General features: G+C 41.3%; 1 protein-coding gene across 5 annotated transcripts in view; it reads right to left on the bottom strand.

Annotated features, from left to right (window-relative positions):
• Positions 1-3485: 3485 nt before the first annotated feature.
• The window catches only part of FAM53A (family with sequence similarity 53 member A), a 67400-nt gene continuing 54624 nt past the window's right edge, over positions 3486-16261 (bottom strand). For all 5 annotated transcript variants that reach the window (XM_015285869.3, NM_204388.3, XM_015285870.4 and 2 more), the window contains exon 5: positions 3486-4686. In XM_015285869.3, the coding sequence (XP_015141355.2) occupies positions 4363-4686 (324 nt within the window). In that variant the 3' untranslated portion in view covers positions 3486-4362. The remainder of the gene's footprint in view (positions 4687-16261) is intronic.

The following is a 16261-nucleotide window of genomic DNA, read 5'->3' as shown; positions in this document are numbered from 1 at the left end:
GCTTTTAGCCTTGCTGGGAAATACAAGCCCCAAAGGAAGAAAGGATAGGAAAGGGCTGTGGGAAGGCAGCCAGCTTAATCGTCTCACTTTGAGGCAAGGAAAACATAGCCATCGCTCCCGACAGACGCTCTTTACAGGTCTGCATTTGTGGAGGAGCAGCCATCTCTCCACACATCTGCTCCTTAATTCCCTACCCTCATTTTTTATACTAGGCGCCATTTAAGCCCAGTCTACCAAAAGATTTCAAACTCCATTCTTTCAGCGCTCCCTCAAGTGCATTTTCCCATGTCTCAATACATCACTCATGCCATTCTCTATTGGACTCTGCACTCCTAAGTGCAGCATCTCAAGTTGTGTACTTAATCCTGTGCTTCCCAGGAGCACCTGCAGCTCGTGAGCCTCGTGAAATAAATTGTCGTTCGTGAACCTTAGCCTGAAGCTCATTTTTCTTCTACTAACAGGACCAACTCCCAGCTCCCTTATCAGAAGCACTGCTAACTACGTGGCCCAACGCCGAGCTTAACCCTGTCTAAATTTAGTGCCTTGCTGAAAAGGATCTTGTCTTCCCCCCCCCCACCTTCTCCCTGTTGCAACCATTTCTACCAGTTGCCAAGACTATTTTAAATTCTAATGCTATCTTATCGTTCACATCTGTCCAACATCCTGTTGACTGCAAACTTAACATGCGTACTACTTTGTTAGCCTGGTTGCTAATAAAAATGAGAGATAAGTGACCTAGAACAACTCCCACAGTGCCATGCAGCACAGCCTTCTGTTCTGACATCGGCTGCAAGACGGAAGGAAACCACTCCCAGCCCAGCACTGCCACTACCAAATACAATTCACCCTCTGAAAGCATGTTTTCTCTTTTAGCAAACTTGCCCAAAACAGCCACCAGAGATATTATTCTATGATCCAGTGTAACAGAAGTGCCAAATTCATCACCTATGAATTTCTTTTAGAGCACATCTCAATATCTTGTGAGTGATGCAAGGCCAAAGCCTGCCCCAGCTGAAATAACCTCACACCAGTAATTCCTTTTACTCTTGGTTCTCATGTGGGATTACATGAGAGCCTGTAGACAAAGTGCACAGATTCCTTTCAGCCGATTTCTTCATTCACTGTGTCACTGCACAGCTGTTCAACCACTCATTTTCCTGTCACCAACTAATAAGACTCTGAACTAGATAATTACTACTTCCTACTTTCATGAAGCTTACTCTTCAGTATCTAAAACCACGCCTGTCTGTCTGTGTCTATGAAAGGGCTATTTAGAGTTTTAACAGCTGGCTGTCATGGAGCTGGAGTCCTGAGTTACCATAAGCAAACATCTGTACCACCACTTGGGAAACCTCTTCCTACCCCAAGTATGTGGGCAGGAATGTGACTTTGCGTTGAGTCAAAACAATGCTCCTACAGAAGGAAACTACAGAACCCTTTGAGACCTGAGAAGTAAATTTAAAATCACAGCCAGCCCATACTTCAGAGCTGGAATATTACCTGCTCTATTCTTGCCTTTTCTCTATTGCTTATTAATAGTTGGAGTCCCTTCTGAAGTGTTTTTCCTTAACGAAGCACATCTTACCTCCTTTTATTCGTGTCCTCTGAGATATTTTCTTCTTTCACTTCTTCCAGAAGCTTGTCTTCCTTGGGGGATGAAGAGCCAAATGGATTGCCATGTTAGCTTTCTCATTCCATGCCATTACAGTTCTAATCAGAGTGCTTTCAAATAGGCAAATTGGCCTTTAAGTGATCCCAGTTGTACTATTGGTCTTTGCTACAATCCTGCATTAAAGCTGATTCAATTTTACTTACCTCTATTACTCAGCTAAAAAATACACAAAGAGAAACGTGGTTCTACAACTAGTAATTACAGTCCAGGAGGCAGCTTTGTTGTCCCATTATCCCATGATGACTGATCGCCCTGCTACAGAGCAATTCCCATTTATCCACAAGGAAAAATGGCTATAAGTCACTTGATATTTCTTGAAACTTAATTTTCAGTGCAAAAAAAAGTGACTTTCAGTCACAAAAAATTATTTCCAATAGCTTGTGCACGTATGTGGCACCACCTGCAAGACCTCTGCTACATGGGAGCAAATACAGAATGGTTTGGGTTGGGGCGGACCTTTAAGATCATCTAGTTCCAACCACCCATCATGGGCAAGGTTGCCAGCCACTAAAACATGCTGTCCAGGGCCCCATTCAACCTGGTCTTGAGCACCTCCAGGAACAGGGCATCTATAGCCTAAACAGGCAGCCTGTGCCAGGGCCTCACCACCCTCTAAGTAAAAAATTTCTTCCTCACTTTAAACTAAAAGAGGGCAGATTTAGGTTTGAAGCCATCCCCCTCTTCTCCTGTCACTACAAGATAGTGTAAAAAGTCAGCCCCTCTCCTGTTTTTAAAGCTTCCCTCAAGAACTGGGAGGCTGCAATCGAGTCTCCCCAGAGCCTTCCTTTCTCCGAGCTAAATAAGCCCAACTTCCTCAATCTATCTCCCTAGGAGAAGTGCTCCAGTCCTTTGATCATCTTCGTGGCCCTCCTTTAGACTCAAATACCTCGGGAACGAGATGCACATTTAAGAGAGCTTCTGAAAGAGCTCTGCTTCACTAGCAACTCCTTTATTTACTCATCCAAGAAAAGGAGAATGATTTTCTGCTGCTACAGTGAGCAGCTACACCATCTCCCACACTATATATATATAAACACATCAAGAGCCTAAACAAGTCTCTTCAGTGATCCTGCACCTTCGTATGCATGTATATGAGTATTGGTATTGCAGACCATTGCTGCCGTTGGTTACATATGCAGTAGGAGTCATAAAAGCATGAAGAACACTAAGAGCTTTTTAGTGGCTACCCCAAACATAAAGTTTTGTATAGGCTGTTAGCCATGAAAGCTAATTCAGTAATTAAAAGGCAGTTCTTCTTATGCCCAAAGGCTGACCGTAACCACAAGTCTGCAGCCCAAGTCACACACCTTGTTCTGGCTTTTGTCATATGCCTCAAGACATTCATTTCTCACTTTAATCACATTCCATTAGGTGACTTGGAATGATACTGGATTTTGGTTTTATAGCACAGGCTACCATAGGAGCTGGCTCATTTAAGCAGACTAACGTGATGCAATGAAATGCCATAATCCAAGCCTCTCCAGTTCTGTCCAATTTAAAATCTCTATTTTGAGATTATTTTCCCTCTTGATCAGGTAAATCCCTATTCCAGCTGAACTAACAAAATAAGTACGTGTTGCAATAGTCTGCAATGAATAGACTATTATATTAGAGATTATTATGGTGTAAGTAATCACTGAGACACTTCTGGGATCTAGCAGGAATTATTCCCCAGCTCCTCAGACTAATTTGACTTTTCTTTTTTGATGACCAGAAGTCTGCCCTCCACCCAACTCCGCACATAAATACCATATTACAGAACATGACCCAGACTCTACATTTTCCTCCGACAAAATTCATAAACAGACACAAGTGCAAAGCAAAATGTCATTTTATTTAATTCAAGGACTATCTTCCTTCTAGTATTGCTGAAGGGATCACCTCCTGGGGAACTGATCATTACAAAGTCCCTGTCTAAAAGTTCAAGTGCTCTTGTTGTACATTCTTTTGAACCACAGAAAACATAATGACCAAGTAGGTGGGCAGCTACTTGCAGTTTTATCCCACCTAAATTAGCATTGCTTCAGGCTAGAAAACAATTCAAGTAGTAAAATCATGGAAAATGTTAACCTTTAAGGTCACTACCATATTTTGATCAAAAAGTCCTGAATGTATGAAAAGAACATTTGTACATGTTATGAAGTTTTTGTTTTTCCAGACACTGTCAGAGATGGCAGTTAAGTATTTTGGACCAGTTGTCAACCAGGTATTTAAGAGTTCTATCCGAAGGTTTATTACCAATTTCATTATGCAATTCACTTTTCACATTAAGCTCTTTAACAAAAGCAACATATACCCGCACCAGAATCACTGTAGACAGATTTAGTTTTATAGAATGCCCTTCTGAAAATTCATTTCAAAATAGAGATGCTTTTTCTCCAGAACTGTAAAAGCCATAAAAATGCAAAATATCTGTTAGGAAATTTTTTAATCAAAATTATTCCTTAATGTTCAAAATAACATTTAACCTCCTACTTTTTTTGTTGTTGTTGTCATTGTCATCCACATACTGATCAATAGACTAAACAGGTAACAATGGTTCACATTTTTCCCCCACCTGAAACATTTCTTCTAACACAGGCCCAAGATAGGCAATACAGAGATTCAGGGACATGGATTATGCATGGCAAAGGTAATCCTCTATCATTTTAATTTAGAACAACTCTGATTCTAGCACACAACTTTGAGACTCAGTTGTTTTCAATCTGCTCTAGGTCCAAGTCCCCACAGTCTAGAGGAAAGATGCCCTCTTCAGTGCTCTCACAATCACTTGTGTCCTCATCACTTTCACATACTGCAGCTGCTTTCTTATAATCCCTTGTTTTGAAGCTACCTTGGCATGACCCGTGATGCCTTACTTCATCCAGCTGTTCTTTCATCGGACTGGAACCAGGGGTGATGATGTTCATAAGATCATTTGAGTCACATGGGGATGACACAATTGTCTTCATTTGTGTGTCATCATCATCGTCTTCATAATCAAGGGAGCAAAGACTTTTGGAATTTTTTAAAGTCTGTAATTGAAAAAATACATGAATATATTAATGATGACTGTACAGGAGGAGCAGAATTGATTATCTTAAGTTTCTCAATGAGGTGAGGTTATGTACTCAAGTTTAGAGAAGCATATATCTAAAGTACTGCTGGAAACAATGCGGGACATGAGGAAAAGGAAGAAAGGCATTTGTTTACTACTCAACCTGATTTAGCACAGATTTTTTGCCTATGTAGATTCCAGTTAGTGACAAAAATCTAGCAGGCTCTTTTTGTATGCAGAGAAGTCTAAAAAACTAACTTAACTCAATAGGGAACTACAAGCATCTAGGCTGATATATTCACCTTCTGGCAAACCCAGAGCACAGCAGTTAGTAACATCAGCATTTAGGTTAGACAGCTGCACTGCAGCCTAATCAACAACTAATTTCTCTGAGTTCCCAAGCACGTAGATAATAAGCTCTCCAGTCCCACAGGAGTCTGCAGCAAGACAACTGGCACATTTGGGTAACCTCAAAGTAGCAAGCAGCCAAGCTTCTGCTGGAAGTATCTTTCTCCAGAGTCAGCTTAGTTCGTCTTACTTTTGGTACCATTTGAACAAGAGCTCAGGAACTTCAGGGCTGTTTAAATGAAAAGTATATTAAAAGCAGAGGGATGCTAACTTTTATTTAAACAAAAAAGAAATCCTCAGTATCCTAAATAAAGGGAAAATGCCTGAGTTCCTCATGCAGCTGGAAGGGATCCTTGACTGGAACCCAAAAGCAGCATTTAACAACAGGGCCATATAGACAACAGAAGTTTCATTCTTATCAAAATCAAACTTCTAAATTCTGCCTCTTACAAGCACACAGTGAGCAGAAAGGGTACAACAGTCAAGGTTTCTCTTCGCAGCAGTAAGAATCCAGAGAATAACACTGTGGTGGCTGCTCTTACTATCTCACTGGTTAACTGACTGCAGCCTCACACAGACACGGCCACAGCTTATTACAAGCAGATCCACAAGGAACAAAAAACTTTCACACCCATTTTCAACTTTCCCCCTTGATTTGTCATTTCTTAAGTATTTCATATGAGTCGGTACATTCGCATGAAATACAAGCATTGCAACATTCATACTATGTCATGTTCCAGCTGCTTTCCCACAGCATTGGACAAATCTTCCTACTCTACCACTGCATGTTAACAGCCACTGAGCAGTTTACCAGATCTGTTAAGTGGCTGTTAAGCAAAACTTCACAAGTTCAGAGGAAATCTAAGCATGAGCTCATCTTGCCTGCACAAAACTGGATGAAGTGGGGAGAGTGAAGCCACCCAGTGGTAAAGCTGACCCCTGAGGTCAGTGCTATATAGAACATCTTGCAGTAAGCCCACTGCCAATCTTCAAGCTCCTACTTGGATATTCTTACATCCAATCTACACAGAAAAATTATTTGAAGGAAAACTTGGTTAAAAGACACTTGAGTTCTGGAATTCACAGTCCAGCCAGTCTGAGAAGGAAAGAACAGAACAGGAAAGGGAGGTGGATCACCATCCCTGGTATCTCTCCATGGATGAGAGACTGCAGCAGCTTGCACCAAGAAAGTAACACTTCAGTGCTAGACCCTCATTATCAACCAGAGGTTTCTTATGCCTATATAGTGCTTCCACTTAAAACTACTTTCACATAATATAAAATAGATCATTAATTAGCAAGTCATCAGTTTGAAGTCAGAAGGACAGAATCATAGAACAGTTTGGGCTGGAAGAGACCTTTAAGTACATCTAACTCCAATCCCCTGCTATAGGCAGAGACACCTCCCTCTTCCAGGTTACTCACAGCCCCATCCAGCCTGGCCTTGAACACCTCCAGGGAGGACCCATCCACAGCCTCTCTGGGCAACCTGTTCCAGTGTCTCACCACCCTCACAGTAAAGCATTTCTTCCTAATATCTAGTGTAAATCTACCCGCACTTGCAGTTTAAAAGCCATTTTCCCTTGCCCTGTCACTACATGCCCTTATGAAAGGGCCTCCCCAGCTTTCCTGTAGGCCCCTTCAGGTACTGGAAGGTGACTATATGGTCCCACTGGAGCCTTCTCTTTTCCAGGCTGAAGAGCCCAACTCTCTCAGTCTGTCCTTGGAAGTGAGGTTCTCCAGCCCTCTGATCATCTTCACTGCCCTCGTCTGGACCCACTCCAACAGCTCAGTATCCTTGTGTTAGAGGCCCCAGAACTCGATGCAGTACTCCAGGTGGGGTCTCATGAGAGCAGAGTAGAGAGGCAGAATCAACCTCCCTCAGCCTGCTGGTCATGCTTCTCTTGATGCAACCCAGGATACAGTTGGCCTTCTGAGCTGCAAGAGCACATTGATGTCCCATGTTGAATCTTTCACCAACTGACACCCCCAAATCCTTCTCCTTAGGGCTGTCCTCAAGCCATTCTCTGCCCAGCCCATATCTGTTAACACAGTTTGCTTGGACAGAAACAAGACTCCATTTAGGAGCTAATTTATAATTCCAAGAATAGTATTTGAAGATCAACCTTTAGAAGAGAAGCCTGTGACCACCATTTTATCAGAAGGAATTCACTGAAATCTTTGTTAGCCTTGGTTAAAACCCACATCCTGTTTCACATGTAACTAGCTTCAACAAAATTGATAACCTTGCATAATCAAAAAGCTTTCTACTACCAAGTTCCCCTCCCCAGTAAAAAACAGTTTGGGTATAAAACACATTCCTGTTTTCTGAACATATTTCTACATAGCTCACTTACAGCTTACTCAAGCACAAGCAGAAAGGAGCTCAAATATGACTAAGAGGTGTGAATTTCTCATTTACTTAAAAGCAAATCAGCATATTTTTAGGTAGAAAGTGTTAGAGGATATTTTAATAGCATCTCTTCTCTTCAAAAAAAAAAAGAGCACATTTCCTGTTGTATACCTCCACACAGAGGACACTATTTCCAGTCCTTTAAATCTTACAGTAGACGTTGGGAAGGCAAGGAATCAAATAAAAGAAAGCTTTGAAAGATCTGCTTTCACTGTTTAGAAAGGAATTCCCGAGACCCCCTTCAATTTTCTTTTATTCAATTTACTGCTAGAAATTAATCCAGCCGCACAGCTGTCTTTCTAGAAGGTCTGTATACATAAATGGAAAATTGCCTGTTAGCTGTACTGTGCTGAAACTACTTGAATAGGAACTTTTAGCTGGTTTCAACACAACAGCAAGTGCATTCAACTGGTTCTTTGTTCGCCCACTTGTCGCAACTGCACCAAACTAAAAATAGGTGGATTTATTATCTCACAGCACAATCCCACTTCTTTCACAAAGCAAAAAGGTAAAAATTGCAATGCATTCAGGCCCTCCAAACCGCAGCTTTCCATGTTCCGCGGGTACAGTACCACACCTTGCATGCACAATTGTGCTCAGCAGGGAGCCAACAAGTACTCGCTCAATGGTCCTCATTCCATAAAGGATGCTGGACAACAAGACAAAAGAGTCTGCAGTTGGCAATGGATAGAACTCAATCAGCTAAAAGTATTCTTTTGTGTAATGGGGAAAAAAAGGAAAAAAAAAAGAAACTCGGAGTTCTAAAAGAAGTGAGGCGATAAAATGTCTGAATATTAAGAAAAAAAACTTTGTACTGAAAACAATGGTGGGGAAGGAAATAAAAGAAATCTCTCTAGACCCTTGCCATACAAAGTAAGCACGAAAGCCCAGAGTAGCTTGAAAGGAAGCTAATGCCTGTACTTCACTAAACCTCAAGTTCAGAAACTGATAATATATCACTTTCCAAATATAAAGAGCAACAGAAAGGTAGGTTTTGTTTTAGTAACAAAACTAGAGCATTTGCTACAGCAGTCAAAAGAAACCACATCGTTTTTGTGCCCTGAAACCCAGTGCATAACTGGAGCAGCAGTTCTCATGCTTCCTCCCATGTCCCAGTTCTACCCATTTCCCCCCAGTTTAGGTGGAGTGGAGGATGCAGCTGTTCCCAGAGGTACAGCTGCAGCAGCTGGCACCAGGCAGGGCCTGGAGCCACTAGAAGCCCTGAGTCCACCCCACTGCTTCTCAGGAATGGCAGGCTCCTGAAGGCCCAGACCCATGGAGAAAGGCAATCTGTCAGACTGGTCTGACTAGTGACCTGGTTTGCTTTCTGGCCCATCCTGAGACTTCTGCCTATGGCTGTATAATGCAAGAGATGCTGCTCTGAGAGAGATACTGGCATAGACTGTTTCTTGTTGGGGTGTCCAATAGGGAGAGGAAAGATGTGCGTGACATCGGTTCTGAGTCAATCCTGGAATATCAGCAACTGATCCAAGTGTAGGGCACAGCAGAGACAGCCTGAGCACAGCAACACAGCTTTTTCCGCTGCTTCTCCATGTCTTACCAACTGATGAAGATGGAGATGAAGCTAGATTAGCTGCACACTCTGAGGGTAACACTCATTCTTGCTCCATTTCCTGGGCTTGCAGCTCCTACAATTGCATCAGATTGGCTCAAAAGCAAATGCCCTGACTGCTGGCAAATCAGTTTAAGTTTTAGCTCAGAAGCACCACACGTAGCTTTGTGTGTTAGGTGTGTTAGCACCTCAGACATCAGCCTGTCCCCAAAAAGGTGTCAGTTCAGCCCCAGCAATAATGAAATTCAACCACGTTACAAATTCATTACATTGAAGAGATTCAGGAAGTTAAGATGTAGACCTAAGGATGTGAAATTACAGAAACCATCACAAAATGCTGGTCTTTCCTATCCTGTTGAGAACTGCCTTCTAAAAACAATCACCAACATCACACCCTTTCACAAATAGATATGAACAGAGGAGTGTCCCTCCCTAAAGAAGTACATTTTCAGTTTATGCAATTACTTGCATAGATAGTGCTCAAGTTATAGGCACATACAGTGCTATAAACCACTGAACTGTTAAGAAATTTTACTGTTCGAATCCCTTCATCATCTTCTACACAAAATGAAGACCAGTAAGAGAAATGTGTTGAGATAACAAACAATAAACCCTACTGTAGAGTAAACCTCCTGTGGTCTGACCAGCTCTTCTGTCCTGCATGGCACTGAGCATTCTGTGAACAGTTATCTTTGCGAACTCAGCCAAGTACATGAAATAGGAGCTAAATGACCCAAGCCATTCTACAATTCCAGGAGAAACAAAAGGTGACGGGAAGATTTCTTCCCTGTGCAAATGAGAAATCAAGGTGTAGAAATGCATTACGGTTTTGAATTAAAGCACCTAGAAAGTACTTCAAGTGAAGAAAACACTGCATACTTCTCAGCAAAACATTTGAAATAAATTAGAAGTATTTTTTCCCCTCATCAAGCCATAAAGCCAAGTAGTTAAAAATATTTCCGGTTTTGTATTCCACTGAAACAGAACCAGATCCCAAGGAGATTCCTGACACTTCCATGGGCTGAACCTAATCCTTGACTGGATTCAACCTGGGGACCACACATACTGTTAGCTTTCTGTAGCTCTGCAGTTACTCCTCATTTTCTTGAAAATCTGACGTGTATTTGTATATTCTATTTTGAATATTTGGAATACTCAAGATCACAATGCCTATTTCACTGTCTATACGAAGGAAGTAGGAAAAACGATACTGGATGTGAACAGGGAAGAGCAAACCACCTCTATCGTTTTGCCATGCAATCCAACAACTAAAATAACCACTCTTTACATCAATTATTCCTGCAGGTTTCTGTACTCAAAAGCCAGGGACCTAGTTAAGAATCAATACAAGCTGACACACAGCAACGTGGCTATGACTTGAAAATGAAAGTTGTTCAGTACTTTGTCTCTGCTGTATCTTCAAAGGTAATTTTAATTTTTTAGATGTAGGTGCCCAGGAAGAGAAGTAAACTGACATCAACTCGTTTCACATCAGATGCTAAATAGCATTGTGAAGTAACAAGCTTTCATCTTCCACTAGCCAGACTGTTCTAGATTTACACATGCTGCTTTCTGGTATAGTCTACCATGAAAGCTGATCTATTTATTGGCCTAGATTTTTATGCTTATTCTAAATTGTGCCATGGTATCCCTGTAAACTTTGTTTATGAGCTGTAAGAACTTGTGATTTAATTTGGCCCTTTTATTTAGTGCCATTAGTCAGAAAAATATTCTGCTCTAATGAAATAGAAGTACTTCCCTGAAATGCCAAGTTTGTCTAATTATACTCCCATCTACAAGGATACAAGACTACTCATCACACAAAATATCTCACCCAAACCACTGGAATAGTTAAAGGTCTACAAAATGGACGAGTCAGGGAGGAAACACATGTGCTCAATTAACTTTCAACAGATTAAAGAATAGTTTGAGTACATCAGCCTAAAGGTGTTTCTCTGTACTGGATTTAAGCATACAAAGCACTGCTGCCATTTCACATTATGTTTTTTGTGTTAAGTTTTGGGTCAGATAAGGACAGTTTAGCAGAGAGCTAACAGACGCTTACAGGGAACTCAGGCACAAGAGGTTTGCAGTTGCCACAAGTCCAAGAGCAGTCATCACTGATCAGCATTTCTGATCAACATTTGTCACCTTTTTTAAAAGGCAAATTAGAATCTGAGTTAATGCAATACTTAATTAAACACCGTCAAGAATATAATTCAATAGCAATACTAATAGCTATAGTTAATAGCTATAACTAATAGCTAATAGCTACTAATAGTAATAGCATGTAGGAGGTGAACATATATGGTAGTTTTCTTCTCATATAAAACCCAGGGCAACATTAAACGGCATTTTTTAAAGTTTACTGTATGGAATTTTAATTAAGATGCTGGCATCTTACGTTTTCCAAGTCTGTGGATTTGTGAACTGCAACCTTTTACCTCTGCTCTTTCAGTAAGTATAAATCATGCAGTCTTTTATTATGGGAATGTGGAATTATGTTCTACAAACAGGCATACCTATTTCACCTGCTTGCAATTAAGTAAGAAAGGTTGGAACTTTTTTTTTAGTACCAGACCAGCAAGAATAAATACCTACAGATGCTACAAATTATTCCATTAACCAGCATAGAAGAGGCTCACACAGTAGGTTTAACTGTTCTAAACTGGCTGGTAGTCAACTTGGTGTCAAGCAAAGTGGAACATGACGACATTTACTTTGTTCAACTGAATAAAGCAGCACAAGACTTTGGCTGGGGAGAAAGAAGATCAAGCCAAACACGACAGCTACTAGATACAGCAGCAGTGTTCATCTGAAACACGCCAATGCTTTAGAACAGAGGTTTCCTCAAAGGGATAAGCTCAAAGGGCAATTGAAGTGGCCAGAGCAGGGTTCTAGCTCTTCTTGCAGAGCAGAGCTGCACTCTGGGCTCTCACAGCATCAAAATAAAAGCTCTGTACTAAGGGAAAGGCCCACCTTTGCACTTCTTTACTAGTTATTTTCCTGCTCCTTGCATGACCCTAAGCACATCTCTAATAGGGGTGAAGCAGAAGAGACAGGCATTGTAGGATTGGGCCTCAACTATGTTCAAGCTGCACAAGCTGGAGAGGCCTCAGGTTGGTCAACTGACAAAGTGCTTTAATGAGGGATGGGGTGAGGAACAAACAGCTGCACTGTTTGTATTCATACGGGGATGAACACATCTGGTTTTGTAGTAGAGTGGCAGAGAGGGAAACGATGCAACCATGTGCTCTCCCCATCAGTGGTGATGCATGTTTTGCCAAGGCAAACCTTTTCTGATTCAAACCTTTACCTTTCCTTTCACAAAAGAAACACGGAAACAATTTATAGTGTGAATCACCATGTTTGTTATCAAAACCAAGTATCTACAAAGAGATTCTTTCATATCATCATCAGTAATGTCTAATTCGTACACAGATTTCACAGAGATGCCTTTAGTTTTCTGCAGTATAAGGAAACACATATCTGTTTATATGGACATGCATCTACACATCTCACTGTTGTACTAGTCAGGGATATCAACATTTTGAATAAGAATGCTGCTTAACAAAGAGGACGACTGCTTGCATTATGTTCTCATTTAAGATCCAAAAAACAAAAGGCTGCCCCTGGCAGCCAAAGCTTTCCAAATTATTCCTCTGACAGAGGAATTAAGACTTCATGGCATCAGCTCTGAAACAGAAAATTGCCTCAAAAAGAACCCAGGAGTTTTACCAAACATCAGGAATTCTAACTAAATACATTCCAATGAGAAGATCAGAAGCTGTTTTATGGAAGCACAACTACTCCATCACACAGTGAAGTTACCTTTTCTATGCCAAAGCATTCTCAAGTAACAGGGTTTAAGCTGACTGATAATACAACAGTGTAACACAGGACAGGATTTGACCCTCCCAGCTTCAAAACATGACCATATTGGCTTCATTTCCTGCCCTTTATGTGTCATCTATTTTTACAGAGACCTTCCATCCTAAGCACTCCAGCCAAGCTCTCATTCCTTCATGACTTTGCTATGAGCTGCAAACAATTACTCTCACAATTGAATCACACATGCACTAATTTTGAGTACACCCATGCACCTCCTCTCCAAGTTCTGGTGCATTCATTTTTCATCCTCAAGTCAAACAGTTAAGTTGATACGATGGGTCAAATTTTAAGAAATTAGAGAAGTAAACTTGAAGCCCTAATTCTAAGGCTGCCCTCATTAGTTACTGACAGATGTCAGCCTCACCTATATTATTGGGTTATGCTGGCACTCCATCATAACCAGCATTTTAAGGGGTTCTATAATTGGGCCATAAAGCTCACTTCTGCCAGGGAGGGGAGGGAGGGAAAGGGAAACACAATCTCAGTTTGGGAACAGTTCCTCCTTCTTCCCATCAGTTTTCCACTCCAGAAGTACTTGTCCTAAACAAAGCTTTAAGATCTTGTTATGCAAGTGCACACAGGGATACACACTCACGCAGACAAAATACAAATACTATTGTAAGTGCCATTAGGAATCTTTTTCTCAAGGCAAATCCACAATTTATTGCTAAATTCTCGCAGGAACATTGATTCAAACTGTAGGTAGACTCTTGCCACTAATTATTTCCAGAGATGAGTTCAGTTGAGCACAATGCATTTGTTGAGAAATAACACAGTTAGCACTGCTCATCTTCAATTCCTAACACATACTGTAATTCCCCTGCTTGCAATCTGATTTTGAACACTTTGAACACTTCTGAAACTGCATGGCTCAAGAACTGCTCTTAAGTGGCAAGTCTGCTATAGATTTTTAATACAAAGTCTACTTGTGCTAAAACCTCAGTTTGGTAAAGAGTATATACAACATGGACGTTCACTAGATCACACACCACATTGGAAACCACAGCACTTCAGCACTGGATGTTCAACAATTGATCATTTGTTTGTTTTTAAAAAACATGTTAAGTCAAAAAAAACTACGTGTTCCTCCATCCTTCAGCTATACTGAGAAAGCAACAAAGTTTGTGTTAAAGTGCACAGTACAAACTCAAGAGTAGGAAAGCAACTCATGCAGGAGAATTGCCATTCAAAATCCTAAAGCATTGTGGTTACACTAAAGCTGAACTCAACCTCTTGTTTGATTGCAGAAGCATATGTCATCATCAGCACATAAAGAAATGTATACCTCCAAGGATATGGAAAGATCAGCTATCTGGTTATCTGCAGCTAACACCAAGCAGTCATCTCTCAGGTCACTTAGCATCCAACTGTAGTCCACGAGAGGTTGCTTTTAAACCACCATTAAACCATCTCTTCAGTTGCATATACTTGAAAAAGAGAATGTTAACAAATGAGGATTTCCTATCCTAAAAATCCAATGAAAGAACGAATTGGCATCATTAACTGATGGAGATAAATCAGTTTGTTCTCACATGCTTGAGACAGCTGTTGGTCACGCCTATGTCCCGCTATACACCCACAGCAGGAACAGATCTTTTTAATGAGTAACAAAAGACAAAGTGACAGTTAAACTTAAGACTTTCCAAAGTGATTTTAAGAAACGTCTGAGAAAAACCTCAGGTCCAACAATGAGTTTCAGACCTCTTTCAGGAGATGGTACACCATGTCACAAAGTGACTGTCAAGAGCAAAAGGGAAGCACATCCACCTTACCATCACATTTCACAACAGACAGCATTCAGTATGTGAAACACCAAAGCCCAGTTTCAGAACGAAAGTTGTTTCATTCTGCTATTACAGGGAGGCACCACATTATCACACACAAAAAAAACCCACCCTGAATATTAAGAGGGTCGATCCCCTCTCCTAGAATTATCCTGAGTTAAACTCAGAGTCCTCTAATAAATTAAGTTACATTGAATTTGTTTTTTAACACCCCACCTCCCCAAGATGGAAAGATGTTCCATATCAATGATGAAACACCACTGAGTTCTTCTGCTTGCCTCTGTTTTCTTCCAATTTAGAGCAGGGGAAAAAAAACCTAATCCCCTGCCCCAACCCAGATGGCAAAACCTGAGAAAAGTGCTCTTACCTCTTTACACCCTCTGGTGCAGCTTGGGCACTTTAACTGGGAGTATCCTATATACAACACTCAACTCAATATTGTATTGTATTCCAAAGACCACCACCAATAGTTTTAGCATAATCCAATTTTATGACAAGCTAAGTAATAATTAAAAAAGAAAATATCCACAGCTGGCCAAAACCTCGCCTGTGAGTTAATAAGATGGCCCCTTTGCTCATGATGTCAAATGCAGCTGGTCTGGTACTCATTAGTTCTTTCAACAATGAACGCTTGCTTGCACATACGGGAACTTGCCAGAAAGGAAAAGTAAATCCGCAGCAGATATTGACCTGCATCCTCTTATTCACACATGGCTTACAGCGGAGCACTGTAAACACATCAAGCTAGCTGCAGGTCTGATAAACAGCAGCAGCACGGAACAGCTCTGGGAACAGCCAGCTTGTTTTTAAGACATTTGTTGCAGGGCACCATTTACAAAAGAGTGGGAGAAAACCTTTATCCCTAATGAGATTTCCTTCCCTTCACTAACCCCAAGGCTTACACTCGCTCACTGTCGGCATAGGGAACCTCTAGTGCAAGGGCTCACTTCGTTAAGGGCCATTTCAGGCCTAATTTTGCATTGTGACCCACTCTGCTGATGCAAAGAAAGCAAAATGCCAGAAGCTCCCCGTGCCCACTACCTCCACAGCACTTCATTCACAGCTCCCAAAACCTCCCAGCATCCATTCAATGCAAGTACCCCCAACCCAGGCTGTCCTGTCACAGCACAAAGTGCTGGCTTGTCTTCAGCTCACTTGATGCTTGACTATCATCTCCCAGCCCAGCCTACTCCTATCTCCTTTCCTTCTTCCCAAGCCTGCTGGAATTTGAACTTTAAATGGATGCCCTCCATGGCAACAATAGATAAAAAAGGAGCCTTTGATTGTTCATGCGTTTCAGAAAAGAAAGGAGGAGATTCATCCTGGCTGTGACCTAGCAGGAACTCATCAAGCACAGCTCCCCTTCCATTGCAATGGGATGCCTTTGGCTGTAGCTACTCATTCAAGCTCCCTGCATCTATGTTTCCATTCAAAGAGGATGAATTCTCAGGTTTTCCCCCGTTAAGAAATTAAATGTTGATCCTATGAATGAAGGGCAACACCACGCTTGGAGAGCTGCCAAAGGGTTCTGTAACACTCCACA

The sequence above is a fragment of the Gallus gallus genome, chromosome 4, assembly GCF_016699485.2.
Source record: "Gallus gallus isolate bGalGal1 chromosome 4, bGalGal1.mat.broiler.GRCg7b, whole genome shotgun sequence".
NCBI classification, from domain to species: Eukaryota; Metazoa; Chordata; class Aves; order Galliformes; family Phasianidae; genus Gallus; species Gallus gallus.
The sequence above is the reverse complement of the archived record's forward strand: the minus strand, read 5'-3'. Positions and strand labels throughout refer to the sequence as shown.